The 18840-nt window shown below is 42.7% G+C and overlaps 2 protein-coding genes across 2 annotated transcripts in view; one reads left to right on the top strand and one right to left on the bottom strand.

Moving 5' to 3' along the window:
- The window catches only part of snd1 (staphylococcal nuclease and tudor domain containing 1), a 317379-nt gene that overhangs the window by 147400 nt on the left and 151139 nt on the right, over positions 1-18840 (top strand). The window lies entirely within an intron of this gene.
- On the bottom strand, positions 9626-18099 carry lrrc4.1 (leucine rich repeat containing 4.1). The gene has a single exon (XM_057854782.1). The coding sequence runs from the start codon at positions 16481-16483 to the stop codon at positions 13661-13663; it is 2823 nt and encodes a 940-aa protein (XP_057710765.1). The 5' UTR covers positions 16484-18099; the 3' UTR covers positions 9626-13660.

Below are 18840 nucleotides of genomic sequence, written 5' to 3'. Positions count from 1 at the left end.
TATTTTAGTAAACGATTAATCAATTAACAATTCGAATAATCGAGTAATCGGCTAAGGAACATATGAAATTAAAATACCTGAGCTGAGCCTCACACGGTATGTAAAAATAAAGGAAAAAGATCTACTGCGTGTACAACAAAAGAAGATTTGCTAACTTGCATAGCAAAAGTCCGCTAGCTTAAATGCTATAAAATGCTAAGGCTTTTTACAAAGCTCTAAATAAATGGCTCAGACACATATTCCCGCAAAAAATGACTAAATATACCGTTAAACTAAATTAGGGATGCATTAAAAAAAAATCATTAGCTCAAACAAACGCTTATGTTGGTCTTAGTAGAGAGCATATGGATTCAGCCATGTGGGCTGCATATCCACCCAAATCCAATAAAAAATAAATGCAAACACTTTCAAAACAAACCATTACAACGCCACTTTAATCAAACGAATACTCGAAGCAGAAAAATGTATTTGAATCTTTTTTTTCTAATCGAATACTCGAGTTAATTAATCGTTGCAGCACTAATTCGAAACCAGAGCATTCGCAGTCGATCTATCCGATTTTCGGGGCATTTACAGGTCACCCGCTGTTCATTTCCAGGTAATTTCCTGTCTGTAACTTAAAATAAACAGGAATTGACCCATAAAATACCCCCAAATCAACACGGCGTAAATGAAAATAAACAGGCAAATGACCTTAAATGGCCCAAAATGACCTCATTGCCTGGCGTTAGCTGCCACTGACGCCCATAGACGTTCAATCCATTTCAAATGGATTGGACGTTTACTAGTGATAAACTCATTCCAATTCACAGCAGAAGCTTGTTTTTCTGTTTATTAGTTGTTTGTAGAATATCCGAGAAGGATTTCCTGACCAATGTATCGATAATCGTTGTATCGCCATATCGTCAGGTTATCGTGAGCTTTGTATCGCGTATCGTATCGTGAGGTAACAAGAGGTTCCCACTCCTACTCGAATCATTCAGATTATTCACATACGGGTCACGAATCCACTCCTTCGCAGTTCGTGGGTCTTTAGTGATTAGGAAGTAGCATAGATTTTGATTTCTTCGAGGTTGTAGGCTCATTTTCTGGCTCGTCAGGTTGCCTTTTCCCCATAAAAAATCTGTCCAAAGATGTCCGTTTTTCAGTCATTCTAGTGTGAGGGCTAATTATTTCCGGGAACAAATGTGATGGGCGACGACCTACGTCATACGTAATTATCGAGGCCAAGCACCCATAGATATACAAAACAAGATCTACTGCTAACAGTCCAATCAATGCAGTTCTATGACAACCTCCCATTCTGTAGTTGTATATCTAGAGTAGACAGGGATATTGGTGTGTTAAGCGGCACAGGCCAAAGTCAATCGGACCCGGTACCAGTCCGCGACCCAGCCGTTGGGGACCCCTGCCATAGAGAATCTGTGGGATATTGTGAAGAGGAATTGGAGAGATACCAGATTCAACACTATGGATGAGCTTAAGGTCACTATCGAAGCATAGTGGGCCTCCATAACACCTCAGCAGTGCCACAGGTTGATTGCCTCCATGCCACGCCACATTGAAGCAGTAATTTCTGCAAAAGGATTCCCGACCAAGTATTTAGTGCATAGCTGATATAGTTAACTGACATTTTTTGGATTAAAAAACACTTTTATGTTTTGGTCGGTTGAAATATGCAAATTTTTTGAGATAGGGATTTTTGGCTTTTCTGGACTGTTTTGCCAAAATCATCAATATTAAACCAATAAAAGGCTTGAACTACTTCAGTTGTGTGTGATCAATCTAAAATATATGAAAGTCTATTGTTTATCAGTACATTACGGAAAATAATTAACTTTATCACAATAGGCAATTTTTTTTTTTTTGGAATGACCTGTACAACGATGTATCAATACTTTGTCCTAGCAGCAGTTCAAATGCTTTTTTAATAATAAATATCATTGATTTGACAACTCAGTCGGCCTTGATGCGCTCTTATTTACATACGCCTGCATTTGCCGCAGCGCCTGAATAATTTTCTGCCCCTACATGAAAATTTGCGAGTGATCCATGCAGCCCGTCGTGGCTTTCATCTTGACATTGCTTTCATCGTGCAGCGTGCTCAGCATAGCGTAGCGTCACTACGGTCAACTTTTTAAGTCTGGCTGGTGCCACGCAACAATGACTAGCTCACCGAAGTGTCAGGATTTCTTCCAGATTTTTTTACCCCTTTGAGTTGCTAGATCCTTCTCACACAGAAAGTGGTGGCTCCGTTAATTTTTTTCCTGTGCTCGTTTTTCTGTATTTAGTCCTTGCTGCCTTTCCCTTAATGTCTGCAGCAATGCAGAGAGCTATTTTATCACCCCAATTCCACCCCTGCTCAATCCCCCCAATGTCTGCAGCGAGACATTCATTCCTTTCTGGGAAAAGATGAAATCCCCCGAAGAGCAGTCGTCTAGAACTCTCCCGGCTCACTTCACGGAAAAGCAATCTCCTTACTTTTCCCTCGCAAACACCTTCCTTTTTTGTTACTGACCAAAGGCAAGTACAAAGTTGAACACCCTGTTTTAGGGTGCTTTCACATTAGCACTGTTTGCTCTGTTTTAAAAGTTCTTTTTCTCAGATTCTCCGCTTCGTTTTGTAAATGCAACCGGAGTGGAGTCCACTTTTGCTACTTTATGTGCAGTGTCCCACTTTGCAGTTGGATTTGATACACAAAATCAGGTTCTACTGTGGTGGTTGTGTTTTGCATGCTGTTGCTGAATGTACCGTGCGAGAGTGACAGTGGCATAGACAGGCAGAACCTCTCAGAGCGGCTGTTTCTTGAGTCTCTGACTCCTGGAATTATCGACAATTTGACAGTCCAAAAAGTCACGAAAGTGAGAGTGATGGTGTGCCTGTGTTACCACGCGGTTGCCCTATGCATTTTTCATATACCGTATTGGCCCGAATATAAGACGGTGTTTTTTGCATTGAAATAAGACTGAAAAAGTGAGGGTCGTCTTATATTCGCGGTCTAGACGTTATACCCTTTCACGACGCTAGATAGCTAGATAACTTGAGTCTTGAAAAAGAGGGGGTCGTCTTATAATCCGGGCCGTCTTATATTCGGGCCAATTCGGTACCCCAGTTCGTACGGTATTGTCGCCGCTAAGCTTCCTATGCTATGCTATGCTACATTACGTGCATGTGCTGTGATGCACCACACTCCCTCTCCTCCCAAGAGGGTAGAGCCGGGCGGTATACCGAAAATTTACAGTTACCGAAATTCTTCACAATGACCGACGTAATTTTGACCATGTCGGTAAATTCTGTAATTTAATAAAACAAGAAAATGTAGTCTTTTCATCCCCCTTTGACTCAGTGTTGTTTGGCTATGTTCATTCCCCTTTAAGAAAGCAGTCAGTGTGCTTACTTGTGAAGGTAGGCTAACGCTAGTGGCTAATGCTAGCGGCTATCGCTACAAGCAAACATGATGGAGTCGGGCTTGAGGGAGCTTTGCCAAACTTTCACCCGACATTAAATAGACTCTTGGCGGCCTCCAAACGGGATTTTAGCCTGCTTTCCTCTCACGATTTCAGGTGAGGGTGCCATCTACTGGTAGCCATGCAACAGGCTAACGCTAGCGGCTAACGCTATAAAATGAATGTGAAGGAGTCGGATAGCGGCTCAAACCTTGTTAAAACGGCTGAACTTAATGAGTGGATTGGGCACGGACTGCATCTAGAAATTAGTATGTCGCGTTATTTTGTATCTGTGTGTGTGTGTGATTTTTTTTTTTTTTATATCTTTTATGAGAGTAAAGCATTCATAAATTATAATGAAACAGTGAAGCCTATAATATGACCGTTTAAATTTTTATGTATGTGCTTGCTTCATTCTGTGTTATTACTGCCATGATAAAATCGGCATTTTTTTTCTAAATTGGCAAAAGAACAATATAGCTTTAATGTGTGTGTGTGTCTGTGTGGGGGGTGCATATGTGTGTGTGCATGTATTAAAAATGCTCTGGGGGGAAAAAAACCTGAATCCTGGAAGTAAACACTTGTGTTAATCGTCACAGCAGCCATGAACAATAAGTTTTCTGTTTGAAGTATTTTGTTCAAACTGTAAGTCATTTGTGTTAAAATGACATGTTTGCACAGTTGTCATATTGATTTTTATAATGTTGTACATTGTTCAAGTCAGTCAAGCTGTTATAAATGTTCATACTTGAATTCTTACGGTTTACAAGAAATTTTTATATAATTATGTAATTGATCCGCTAAGGCTGTTGTTTCCGGTTCAGCGCGAAATCACCGACATTTACAAATATTCTTGTGTTAACGACCACCTCCGCAACCGTCTTCTGCATCACCTATGCCTCAACATTTGTATGATCAACATTATTTGTTCAATATTGATGAGCCACATTTGAGCGTTCCATCTCCGTTGGCATTGTTGTGTAACCGGAATTAAACTAGAGGAAGTCTACCAGTCCCAGAAAAAACGTACAAACACACGCCACACTCCTCTAGTGGCTTGGCGGTGAGTGTTGCTGCGAGGTAGGAAGTTTTTTAGACCTGTGATTATGATTTCTATTGAGTAGTAAATCTAAAAAGAGCTTTACGGGCAATAACCTTTTTCTTCTCCGCCCTGCTTATGTGTTTGCGTCTTAATCAGTGTTACCCCCCTCCCTTCCTCACATATGCCCCATTTGCCGCTCTCTCGCCCCGGACGTGATTTACGATGCAAACTCTGCCTCGCCCCGCCGGACGGGCTCGTAAAAAATGAGCCCCCCTCCACCCACGCACCGTCTCTGGTCGCCGCGAAAACATGGGTGATGTTTTTCACCTGTGAACGGGGCAATAAAAATCTGCCTGGCGGGGTGTTAACACACTCGAGTGGTCACACTGCCAACAGATTTCCGCGTAAATGCAGGACGAGCGTTTGACCAATGATGAAAAATTCACAATTGTTCATTCAAATAAGCGAAATAAAAAGTTTTTGTTTTGGTAAATATTTGGATTAAAATACACATTTTAAACTAACAATGCTAATGCATAGACTTTATAACCTATTGACCTGACACTTCGTCATTCTTTGCGTCACGCCTTACCATAGGGGGCAGTGCTTCATTTAGTAATAGTCAGCCGAAGACGGCACACACACACATCGGATTTAAGCTTGGATTTTTGAAAAACTACGAAAGCTGTACTCCATACAAACAGGAAGGATTGTCTCAGGAGTGATTTGTTGAAAAAAATCAATGGGAAAATGGGAACCGCAACGGCATTGGCTTCATTCTTCGACATATATACGTAAAATAGACGCATACCTGTCTGTTTTTTTGCTCTTTTAGCGAAGAATCGAGATAGCTTTACGTCCATATCTATAATGAATTCAGTGATTCAAGCATTTTTTCACAAGAATTTTGAACGGAAAAAGTCATTGTGGCAGCCCCCTTATCATAACAAAGAGCTAACAGACTAGCATCATTCTTCGACAGATTTAAGTGAAGTAAATTCCAACATCCCACTTTTTTTTTTTTTTTTTGCTTTTAACCTAGAATCAAGACTGTTTTACATCCGTATTTATAAAGAATTCGGGGATTTAAACATTTATTCACAAAAATTTCAACATAAAAAGCTCTTTGCTGTGGACTTGTGGTAAGGCGGCACCACAGCGAACTTAAAAACGAGCCGCGCATTCGCCATATTTACGTAAAATAAATGCTTCTTGCGCGTTTTTATGCTTTTAACCAAGAATCAAGACTGTTTGACGTCCTTGTCTGTAAAAAATTCAGGGATTTAACCATTTATTCACAAGAATTTCAACATAAAAAGCTTTTTGCTGTGGACTTGTGGTAAGGCGGCGCCACAGAGAACTTAAAGACGAGCCGCGCATTCGCCATATATACGTAAAATAAATGCTTCCTGCACGGTTGCTTTTGCTTTTAAACAAGAATAGAGACTGTTTTACGTCCGTATCTATAAAGAAGGGCTATCTCATTCGCATTTTATATTTGTTTATTTAGATTTTATACTTACAAGTCACTTTTGAGATTTTAGCTTATGCACTGCAAAGGGAAATGCTCCAAGGCATAGTCCAGTATTCCTTTATATGCAATAATCTATGTGCAATACTTACTCACCTGCAATATTCAAAGCCTTAACTGTCAAACTGCTGCTACTTCACATCGATTATTTGCACTGCCTGAACATAGGGCTATCTCATACACATTTTATATTTGTTTATTTAGATTTTATACTTACAAGTCACTTTTGAGATTTTAACTTATGCACTGCAAAGGGAAATGCTCCAAGGCATAGTCCAATATTCCTTTATATGCAATAATCTATGTGCAATACTTACTCACCAGCAATATTCAAAGCCTTAACTGTCAAACTGCTGCTACTTCACTTCGATTATTTGCACTGCCTGAACATAGGGCTATCTCATACACATTTTATATTTGTTTATTTAGATTTTATACGTACAAGTCACTTTTTAAATTTTAACGTAAACATGCACTGCAAAAGGAAATGCTCCAAGGCATAGTCCAATATTCCTTTATATGGAATATTCTAAGGGCAATACTTAATCAGCTGCAATATTCAAAGCCTTAACTGTCAAACTGCTGCTACTTCCGATTGTTTGCACTGCCTGAACATAGGGCTATCTCATACGCATTTTATATTTATTTAGATTTTATACTTGCAAGTCACTTTTGAGATTTTAACTTATCATGCACTGCAAAGGGAAATCCTCCAAGGCATAGCCCAATATTCCTTTATATGCAATATTCTATGGGCAATACTTAATCACCTGCAATATTCAAAGCCTTAACTGTCAAACTGCTGCTACTTCACTTTGATTATTTGCACTGCCCGAACATAGGGCTATCTCATACGCATTTTATGTTTGTTTATTTAGATTTTATACTTGCGAGTCACTTTTTTAACTTATCATGCACTGTAAAGGGATATGAGGCATATCCAAGGCATATGAGGGAACGACCTTGAATTTTTTTGATGGAGACTCATATATGGCTAAGGTAGGTGCCTGTTTTGGTTTTAGGTTGGTAACAGCTTTGGTTTTGGAAATATTTGAATTTGAAGTTTTTTAAAATAGGCCCCCTACAGATAGGCCCCGCTTCCGTTGTCAATAGGTTATAAAGTCTATGGCTAATGACTGCATCAACTGAAGGTGTCTTCTTGTACTGAATAACAAGTATTTCTTGCGAAATGCAGCAAAATTGTGACCTTGAAATGTATGTTGAAACCATAGTACACTCAGCACAATGACGCGATTGCATGTAACAATATCCCGACACGTGAATCACTGTGAAAGCCTCGGTTTGACACGAGGACCAAAGCGCACTCGCTTGCTGGCCCTGACTCATGTTGACTCACTAGGCAACACGCTCGCAGGCCTGCTCAGAATAGCCTGCTGCACTAGCAGACCGGCCAGTCACAGTGTACGTGCACTCGCCATTTAGCATAGTTGGGAGCCTCGTGCTGAGTGTCGGCTGATTGTCAAGATGTTTGTTTTGGGTCCTCGTTGGCTCGGTTACTTATCTGCTCTTTAAATATGCATGGCTACATTGAAGCAGGCAGTTAAAATGCTGAGTATTCCAATATTTGAAGAGTTTTTGTGCTAGCCCCAAACGTTATCAACTCCAATGCTATAACATTCAAAAATATTTAAAGCTTGTAGTAGCTCGTCTTTTTTTGCTAAAATAATTTGAACGAATATATTAGTACCGTTCCACTTAGGCGCACCTCAAGGTAGGTGCTTAGGTACTCAAGTCTTTTGCATGCTAGTTTGGGCAATCATGTAGTTCAAATAGACTGGATGTCTACTACTAGTGACAAACCGTTAAATCCACTGGATCTAATGTCTATCATCGTCATTGGCACGTAAAGTTTCTTGTCGAAAGAATCATATTGAGTAAAAAAAAAAAAAAAAAAAACATTAGGGCATCATTACACTTTTCATCTGGCGCACCGCTTCCATCCGACTCAGGTCATTATTTCTGATATTTATTCGCCGCAGTTATGTGTGTGAGTGCTTTAACCTGTTAAACGAAGAGTCATCCACCGAAAGAAAGCAGACACGTGCGCTCGCATGTATTTTGCCAGTAATTGTCCCCCCCAGTCGCATTTGCGCTGACCTCATGAACCTCAAACACTCATATTCTCTCTGAGCACCCCCCCTCCAACTCCTTAACTACTCCCAGTGGTCCTGTCCATTACTTGTATCAGCAGTTCACATCCACCGCTCGCCCTCCCTTCTCCTTCTCCTCCTCCTCCCATGGTGGCCACATGGCCCTGGCGTTCATATCCCCCGTTCCATCTGTAGCTGGCACTCTTGCATCACATTTGCACCGCTCACTTCCTTTTCCCTGCGTCCCCGCTCTAGCTTTTTTTTTGCACCTGCTGTTTTTTTGGGGGGAATAAATCATTTTTTTTCTTTGATATTTTATCGGAAAAATTCCATTTATGTAACTTTTTTACACTTGGTTTACTTCCTCTTTGATGATTGTAATAAACGGAGCATAGGAGTAGAGGATGGGAGGTGGGGTAGAGGGGAAAAAAAACAGAGAAGGAAGAGATGGAGCGGAGCGTTTCCCAAGGAGACGTGCCCTTAAGTAACGGGTGAGCCTATTGGCTGACGGATGACCCCGCAGCCGCGCTGACTGATGAGTATGACAAGAGGCCTTTTATAGCACACACATGAAAGAACGTCACGCTATCATGAGCCGGAATGCGCTGCTGCAAATTGTGCACACGGATTGTCATTTATGTTAACATTACCAGTTTTACAGCAAAGTATGTAGATAAACCAAACAAGTGATTTTCTTAGGCGTGTGTCAGCGTTGTGACAGATATGTTTTTTTCCAAATCTGGCTCTAGCGAAATGCTGACAGGCTTTATCCCATGGCGTTTGCAGAATGCGCTCAAATATTTAAAACGCAGGCTGACTCATCAACACAAAGCCAGAACCGGCGAGCAAAGCCTTCGTCAATGTCACCGTAAGTGATTTTTGTCAGGCCGAGCGAGGGAGCGAGCGGATGCTGCACTGCGGTGGGCTCGGACTCGCCACCCTCCCACCCCTCTATCCCCACAGCCCAATGACAATTATTAGTGGGAAGTGGAGCTCACATCTGACAAGGTACTAATTAAGCCGCAGCCCTTTGGTATTAAAGCAGACCCCCCTCAGTGTTATTATCGCGCAGTCCTCCACTGACGCCGCAAGCCTTCCTGTGTTGGAACATCCAGTTCCTTCCTATTTTCCCAGTTCTGACACAAGATGAGAACAAAAACTCCTGAGTTCAAGTGCCATACCATACAAACACATCTGGGGATATTATTAAACGCCCTAAGATAACCAATCCACTGACTTTTTCACAAGGGTGTAGGTTTGGGCTCAACATTGGTAAGGACGATATAACAGTATAACATGCATGTACACTTTTTGCTGGGGACGGGACAACCAAACAGATTGGGTAAACATATATATATATATAATATAAACCTAATTAACTCATTTGCTCCCAAAAACGTATAAATATGTTCTATTTTTAATTGCTTCAGTGTCCCAAAAACTTTTGCGTATTTTTTTTTTTTTTTTTTTTTTTTTTTTTTTTTTTTTTTGACAAGACGCATCTATAGGTTCTGATGTATCTAAGATAAAATGCACAAAGCTCAAAACCCATTTTAAAGCTATAAAACTGGCCACTGGAGGTAGGTAGCGCATTTAGTAAGAACTCATCTCGGGCCAAGAAAGGAAGTGAAGAAAAATAGTAAGGAAACGGAAGTTGGAGGGATGTTGTGAAGACGTGTGAGTATTTGAGAAAAAAGTGGAGAACGATGGGGGAAAAAAAGGCAAACAACACTGGAGGAGTGTTTTGAAAAGAAAACGAAACAATCGTCAAAGAAGGATTCAAAAAAATCTATCTTGATGAGACAGACGATGATGTCCACAACAGCGTCAGATTCCACACTCGTTCTGCATAGCTCACGTTGCGTTACTCCTTAGCCCGAGGTTGAAATCAACGATGAAGATAATGAAAAAAGTGAGACAGATCTTGATCCGGACTCATCAGATTGCTGGGAGCCACTTCATTCAACCAGGAGCAGCCGAGAGCCTTCCCCGTTGTTATGTGCGCAAATAGTTAAATAGTTTAGTTATGTATAAATAAATTACTTTGCGATCAAAAGCGCTATTTGTCTTGTTGTTTATTTTTTAGAACGAAAACATTATTCAGATTTTTGGGAAGTCACGTAAGCGAAAAATAGCTGTGTTAAAGTCAAAGTTATGTTTCAAATGTATGCATTCACAAAAAGCTCTGTTTTTTTCATCAGAAATTGGAAAATTGCTCAAACTAAGCCATTTTCTAATGCTGATTTCGAAAGAATAGAAAAAGAAGTAAAACTTTTTCCTGCTGAAAGAACAGAGTCTAATCTTTTGGTGGGTTCCATGTTTATATAGCAGAAGAACGGAATTTTGCTGTGGGCCTTGCAAAATCAGTCAAAATCTGGTAAAACGGCCGGGAGCGAAGGGCCTTGCTCCGGTGAAAATGGCTGGGAGTGAATGAGTTAATTGATAGGCTAACTGATCAAAATAAAATAAAAGCAAAATAAATCTGTATTGTTATAACAGTGCTTCTCAATTTTCTGTACCGCCCCTCATAGGAAAACACTATGTGCTCATACGCTGGTCCTCATGGGAAACGCGGTCTTCAAAAAAACTACCGCTCTTGTCCATCAGCATGGCTAGAATCGACCAAAACTGAAAAGTGACCAAGTGTTGCTTTAAGACCACATAAACAAAAATCAAAATCGTTTCAAAGGGGGTAAACCTCGGTTCACTACATTTCTCAGTTTAGTTAACGTTAACAACAGAAAATTCATAAAAAAGTGGCGGGCACTTCCCTCCAAGCAGCTTCCTACTCGGGTTTTGCAGGTTAGCAAATTCACACAGTTTAATGTTATGCAAACTTTGTATTATAAACTTTGGTTGTAGCAAAATTTCAGTCGTAAAATTAGTGGTGTGTTCCCCACCTCCATAACATTGACGTCTATTTACTAGGGCTGTCAAAATTACCGCGTTAACGGGCGGTAATTAATTTTTTAAAATAATCACGTTAAAATATTTGACGCAATTAACGCACATGCCCCGCTCAAACAGATTAAAATGACAGCACAGTGCAATGCCAACTTGTTGCTTGTGTTTTTTGGAGTTTTGTCACCCTCTGCTGGCGCTTGGGTGCGACTGATTTTATGGGCTTAAGCACCCATGAGCATTGTGTAATTATTGACATCAACAATGGCGGGTTCCGAGTTTATTTTTTGATACATTTTATTAAAACGAAAACATTAAGAGTGGTTTTCATATAAAATTTCTATAACTTTTACTAACATTTATCTTTTAAGAACTACAAGTCTTTCTATCCATGGATTGCTTTAACAGAATATTAATAATGTTAATGCCATCTTGTTGATTTATTGTTATAATAAACAAATGCATTACTTATGTACCGTATGTTGAATGTACATATCCATCTTGTCTTGTCTTTCCATTCCAACAATAATTTACAGAAAAATATGGCATATTTTATAGATGTTTGAATTGTGATTAATTACGATTAATTAATTTTTAAGCTGTAATGAACGCGATTAAAAATTTTAATCGTGTGACAGCCCTACTTTTTACATATAGTGGCTGCTGCTGGCTGAAAAAAAACATTCTAATATCCCTCCTGCTTGAAGGGGGCGGATGAGGCGGCATGTTGGCGACATGTTTTTGTCGGGTCAGTGTGTGTGTGCGTGGGGGGGTCATCAGCCAATCAAACGTGAGTTTGAGGGAAAAAAATGGACATTCAGCAAGTGAAAAGGGTAAATATAAGTCTGAATATAATGAAAATAATTCACTTAATAATGGTAGGGTTAATTGTACTCATTATAACTCATTATAAAATGCAACTAAGGTTGCCTAAACGTTGGTGGGGACAATTTGAGCATCCTGAAAAATTGGTAGTGTTATGTCCCTACCGTCCCTATGCAAACCTACGCCCTTGCTTTTTCACATTATAATGCGACAGGCGAGAGACTGCAGGTGCACCACCACCCCTACTCCAAACACTCCATTCCTTGTCAGTCCGGTTATGTGAATTTGTCATCTACATACACTACTAATACTACTACAACCAGTCTGACGCACAAACCTGGAGTTGTGTTGATTCACGGCCAGTTTGATGCTTCTTTTCTCACTTTAATAGTCAACATTTATTGTGACAATTAAGCCCTGTGATGTGTTCTGTTGCGTTCTTTTCATCTTCCTGATGTCTTTTGAGCAGAACTGTTGAAAATTTCACCCCCAAAAAAATCAAAAGAAACTAGAGTGCCTTTTTACCTTTTTGTTCATTAAACACTCTTTTGACAAAGTCCTTTGAATTCACAGGAGGATGAAAAGAGATGCAGGATTGGACGTCTATCTATGTCGCACGTTATTGCTCTTTGTCAGTCACTAATCTGTGTCGCCACATTATGATCAAGAGGGGCGATTGTGTCAGAAATGAAGAATGCCCAGTTAGCGGTGCTACCCGAACGCATTTGTCACCCTAAAAAGCCCCCTCAACGTGCTGATTGATGAAAGCACAACAGCTGGCAGCGCAATGAAAAGTGAAATGAGGATCTATATTTTCCAGGCAATATGAGTTCCACATTTCAGTCACTACTTCACGCGAATTTATCACCTTTTTCTCTTTGACTCGCGATTACATCACCTCGTAAATCTTTCACCCCGGAAGAGATTTGCTTCATCAGTGGCACGTGAACAATTCAGTTATCGTCGCTATAATTGCCATTCATTCACCTATAATGATATCAATGTAGGATCCTGTTAATCTGTTGACCGGACTGATATAGCATGATGGCTTCATGCTGTAATGTCAAGAGTGTAGTAATTGGGGAGGAGAAAGCAGCGTGGGACCTCTGCACTGTGATTCACAACGTCTGAGTCATTCAGCAGCCATGGGGTTAAAAGCTGTAGCGCCGCTGCATCTTGCTGCAGTATCTACACCAATTGGCTGATCTTTACAGTAACACACCAGGAGAACAGGAAACTACAGCATATTACCTTTGTGTGTTTCTTACAAAAATCTTTTTATTGCATTTATAACATTTGGCACGGTACAAATTCTTGGTGCTTTTACAAGATAAACCTGTAAAGATCAACAGTGACCTTATTTTTTTGTCTTTTTTTTGTTAAAGAAAGTTCTTTCTGTATAAATATTTCCTCTTATCACTGCATTCTCTGTAGCATGGTGTAAAAATCACACAGAATGCCAACCCCCTCCCCTGCTGTTTTTTTTTTTTTCAAAGACTACCCTCATTTGTCAAAGTCAAGACAGTTTCTTAAACAATGTAGTATTTTAAATAGAAGTTACAAGTTAGAAAATAGTTTCATTTTCTTTTTAATATATGTTTCTCTGTCACCAGCCCATGGTAGTTTCAATGTGTCCATATATATATTTATTTATAAGCATGTACAACAAGAACCTGACAGTCTTTGCGTCTGCTCTGTACAAAATAGTTGTTTTTGTCCATGTTTTCATTGTGCATTCTATTGCATGATTTAAGGGGGGGGGGGTGGCTCGGGGGCAATAACCGGGGCCTAAGGGTGGGCCTTTTTAAATCTGAGTCTCCTGTACTTTCTCCTTGGTGTGAGTTTTAATGACAAAGGGCTCAGCCAGTGCTGTGATGGTGCTGGGCAAGGTTCGAGGCAAAGAATTCCCCACGTTGTTTTCGGTCCATTTTGCACCGTGGCCACTCGGTTTGTACGTGTTGTATTTTGGCTTCATAGTGCTGAAGTCCATTTTATGGGGGCTGTAGTCCACTTTATGCGGACTATAATCCATTTTGGGTCTCTGCACGTGAGGACTGAATTCTGATTTGAAGGCGCTGAAGTCCGCCTTGCGTGGGCTGAAGTCTGTCTTGAAAGTGTTATAAGGGTCCTTGGAGTTGTAGTTGCTATCAGTTTTACATTTCTGGATACTGTAGTCCGTTTTGGGTTTGGGCTGAGTGCTGTAGCCAGGCTTGAATGGACTGTAATCCGGTTTGGACCTCGGATGAGTTCCGAAGTCGTGCTTGAACGGGCTGTATTCAACCTTGTGTTTATGCTGAGTATTGTAGTCCGATCTTAACGGGCTGTAGTCGTGTTTGGATTTCGGTTGGGTACTGTAATCTCTTTTAAATGGGCTAAAGTCTGTCTTTTGCCTCGGATGAGTGCTGTAGTCTGATTTGAAAGGGCTGTAGTCTGTCCTTGTTTTCGGGTGAGTCCCAAAGTCTCCTTTGAACGGGCTGTTTTCGGCTTTGGGTTTGTGAGTGTTGTATTCCTGTCTAAAAGGGCTGTAGTCAAGCTTTGGTCTATGGAGGCTAAAATCTGGTGTGGATCTGTGGCCGTGGAAGTCCATATTGGGCTTGTATGTTGTATACTCTGCTTTAGGCTTGTGAAGGGTGAAATCGGGCTGTGGTTTGTATTCAGCCTTGGGCTTATGATAGCTGTAGTCTGTTTTGTGACTGAGATAGTCCAGTTTGTGTATGCTGTTGTGGTCCCTTATTTCGGGTAGCGTCAGAGCCGTCTCTTGAGCTGCAGAAGCTGGTGGTGGAAGGTCTTCCTCGTCAACCTGGATGATCTCCACGGTGCGAGCAGCCGCCACGGTGCTCCTTTGTTGGTGGCGCTTTCTCAGTTTGTAGAAGACGATGAGCATCACGGCAGCCATCAGCGTCACTGCCACAAAGCAGCCGATTATGATCTTGGTTGTTTTCATGACTTCGTCAAGACTCGGGCCTGATTTTCCAGGTTTGCCTGTGGCCCCTTTGAGTCCGGGCACAACAGATGGCTTGGCAGCACCGGGCGGGCTGTCGGTGCTTTGTAGCAACACAGTCGGTGTGGAAATGAACACTGGCTGAAAGATGGAGGGTGAGGCAGTTGTGGTGGTTGTTCCAAGGCCAAGTCCTCCTCCCGCAACGCCGGCCACCGCAGTAACAGCAGATGTCGTAGTAGTAGTCTTCTTGGGTTTGGGCATCTCTGTGGTCGGGCCCAAGACTTCCACTGTCACTGTTGTGAAGTAGCTCAAATTGGACGTGTTCAGCTCAGCCGCACTCACGTTTAGGTAGGCCGAAGCATTGGACTTCCCGGCTGCATTGGATACCATGCAGGTGTACGTGCCAGTGTCCAAAGTAAGGACGTTTGAGAAATTTAAGGTTCCATCGTTAAGTACCGACATCCTCAGATGACTGGAGGCATGTGTCAGGATAGTCCCATTGGGTAAGAGCCAGCGTACTGACGACATCTGGGCTGTGCGACACCGAAGCTCGGCGACTCTCCCAGCTGAGATGTTCAAATCTCTGGGAGCATCTGCGATGAACGGAGCAGAACACTGGGTAGCCGCCCCCTCACCTTGGTCCACTTCTACAAGCTGTCGACCTCTCATGGTGGCAGGTGAGTTGCAGCGCCCGCAGCAAGTTGAGTTTGTGGGGATATATTCCCTTAGCCAGCGTGCTAACCATACGGCATCACAGCCACAGTTCCAAGGATTGTGATGGAGATGAAGCTCCACTAAGTACCTGAGCGGGGAGAACAAATCATGGGGCACAGAGCTCAGATTATTATGGGCGAGATTAAGCTCCACTAGTGACGGCAAATCATCAAAGGCATTGCGTTCTATCACCGTTATCTGAGAGTTCATCACCCATAGCTTTTTCAGCGATCTCAGGCCTATAAAAGAGCTCGGCTTTATCACGGGGAAGTAATTTTCAGAGATCTCCAGCTCTTCCAAGCCCTTGAGGGGACTCATGTTTGGCATATCTCCCCTGATGTTGCACATGCCCAAGTTGAGGTACTTGAGATTTTGTAGGCCCTCGAAAGCTCCTTCTGAGATGTACTCCAGTTTTCGTAACTCTCCAAGGTCCAGTCGCATTAGGGAGGGCACCCGGTTAAAGGCATAGGAAGGAATGCTTTCAATGGGGTTGTTCCTCAGCCACAGTTCTCTTAGTTTGGACAAGTACTCAAAGGCCCCACTGGGTACCACCGTCAACCGGTTGTCAAACAGCTCTAGAGTGTTGAGGCTGGTAAGTCCATTAAACGCGCCCACCTCAATCTGCCTAATAGCATTTCGCCCAAGCTGGAGAACCTCAAGGTGGTGCAGGTGGCGAAATGAGTCAGCCTGCACCGCCTCAATGGCGTTTTCCATCAGATTGAGGTGTCGCGTGTTGGCCGGTATGCCCGGGGGAACGCGAGTGAGGCCCCGTCGGGTGCACACCACCTTCCCCTGCTGATTACTGCAAGAGCACTGTGGGGGACAGCCCTGGGATCCTTGAGACGCCGCCGCCCCTAAGGCCAGGGAGGCGCTGCTCCATGCTCGTGCCATCAGGAACACTACACAGAGTAGGGCGGCTTTCCTGGCACGATGCGCAGCTACCCTCCCCAGGAGACTCATGATGTGGCACATTCATAATTCAGCATCATCTGGGGGGCTGGTGGTGGTGGTGTATGTGCGTGGGGGGCTTTAGGTACAGTTAAATGACACAGTTGGCTGGATTTGTGAGGACCAGAGTCAAAAGGAATAAGAAAAGTGAAGATGAAAAGCAGACATATTGAGATTGGCAGCAGACTTTTGATTATCTTTAGTTAACAACGTATTTCCATGATCTGCGTTCAAGAGTGAGTGGAGTGAGTACGGGGAGCTGGCTGTTCTGCAACATGGATGAAAAGGACGCGATGGTAAATTGAGCAACCAAAAGCCATATTACAAAGACACAAGTCAAGAAGGTAGGGGGTTGCAAACTGATTCAGAGAGGGATTGAAACACTCGACACCTACCTCAAGTTAACATTACAGGTTCTTGTACTGAGATATATAGCCTCTCTCACAACGAGCTGTGGCACTCACTTGAGATGCACGTATATCCCCGAGCAGCAACGAAAGCCTTTCAACAACTGCCCTGTTAAATAGGATGAGCCCTTTTGTAAATCCATACATCCAATCTGAGAGATTTGAAGGCCGTTTAGAATGTGTGTTTGTCTCTTGAGCGACAACAACAACAAAAAGATCGTACGTAGGAATCCACTCAGGCTCCCAAAGAAGCAGTGTTCCACTGCTGGTTTCTGGCAGTATGCTCCGCTTGCCTCGCTTGTCCTTGGAATCCGACAGTTGATCCTCTCGATAGACACCTTATCCAGGTTTCCATAGCAGTGGTCTTGTGACACAATTGTCCAAAAGAGTCAAACGGGATGAAATAAAAAGGTTGAAAGAGAATTCCACAGTCCTTTTTTCCAGCTTGCTTTGCTTGTTGTTTGCAGCGTTCCAGAGAAGAGATTGACAATCCGGGGGGTAGTTTAAAAAAAAATTTAAAAAATAAAAAAGAGCCCCCACCTTTCTCCTCCTCTTTGTATTCCTGTGCCCACTTTTCAGTGGTCAATCATTTGGTCGTTTGGTCAGTCTGACAGCTCTTTTCTCGTTCACCCCTCAATGTGTCGTCGTGTCCACTTGTTTTTTTTCGTCTCTCCTTTACTGAGCGCTCAGCAGGGGTTGTGATGGCTCGGCGTGGCTCCCGACTTTTTCCCGCCGTCCCTAGCTCCTTGTTCTGTCTCGTCAAGTTGCCGCACACTGCGGCCGTGCGGCAAATTGTGGACGCACGCGCACCATCCCTGCCAAGCGCACACAGCAGCAGCTGCAGCCTGCCTCCCGCGCACTTCCCAATAATCCGTCAATTTCTTCGGAGCGGGGGGAGCGGGATGGAGGAGTGGAAGTAGGAGTGGAGGGGGCACCCAGAGGAGGAGTGGTGGTGTTTATCGAGGGGTAGTGGGTGAGTTTGGAAGGAGGGGGGGTGGTGCAGTTTCTTCTTTCTCTCCGTTCTTTTATCCTCTTGCTTTCCAGTCCTTTTTTCTTGTTCTTCTCAACCCTCCTCCTCTTGTCGCGCCGATCAGCGCCTCATCTCCAACGCAACGTCCGACCAAGAGAGCAGCAAGGCAGGCGAGGCGAGCGCAGGGTGCGAGCAGGGCTTACAGGCGTGACGTTAACAGTAGCGTCGATGTGGAAAGGATCCGCTGTAGCAGCTAAAGAGAGAGTGAGCAAGCTTGGATCTTTCTCCTTCTCTCTCACGCTCTCTCGCTCTCTCTCTCTCTCTCTCTCTCTCTCTCTCTCTCTCTCTCTCTCTCTCTCTCTCTCTCTCTCTCTCTCTCTCTCTGGCTCCCTCTCTGCTTGCTCTGCAGTGTCCTGAGGTAGTTGGGTGAGCTCAAAGCACTCAGACCTTTTTTAGAGATGCACCTCTTGAAAAACCAGTTTGCTCCGTGTCTTGCTGTTCTTTATTTTATATGCGCCTTTGTCTTTTGGCTTCAGGTGTTTAAAAGAAACAAATAATGATAATAAAGGAAGGTAATCTACCAACAACACTAGTCAAGGCTGCTCTCACACACCTCGCGTATTTTTATGAATAGAAATTTGGAGGGAAATGAATGGAGCGCTTATGCAACCCCCCAAAAAACTGTCCCAGGGTGCAGCACAGACATTCTCCTTTGAGTTGGTCATGTAGATGTCAGATTCTATTTGTGATCTTTTTTTTTTTTATTTTGTATTTCCCATACCTCATAATGAAGACCATAAACATTTGCCAATTAGAAAAGGCCTTTTTGTTTCAGTTCAGGTCCACTGAAGACACATTTTCTCTGATTCCAGTCAGTATCTGCAGCTCTGCCTTTTGGCATTGGATGTTTCTGTCATCACTCATCTGCGTATTGTTAGAGCCTCCTAACCGTGTAGAGCTTTAACCCCGACGGAAGCAAAATCTTGCATCCCATAAAAGGTCAT

Source organism: Corythoichthys intestinalis, chromosome 13, assembly GCF_030265065.1.
Source record: "Corythoichthys intestinalis isolate RoL2023-P3 chromosome 13, ASM3026506v1, whole genome shotgun sequence".
NCBI lineage: Eukaryota > Metazoa > Chordata > Actinopteri > Syngnathiformes > Syngnathidae > Corythoichthys > Corythoichthys intestinalis.
Note: the sequence above shows the minus strand (reverse complement) of the source record. Positions and strands in the feature narration are given on the sequence as shown.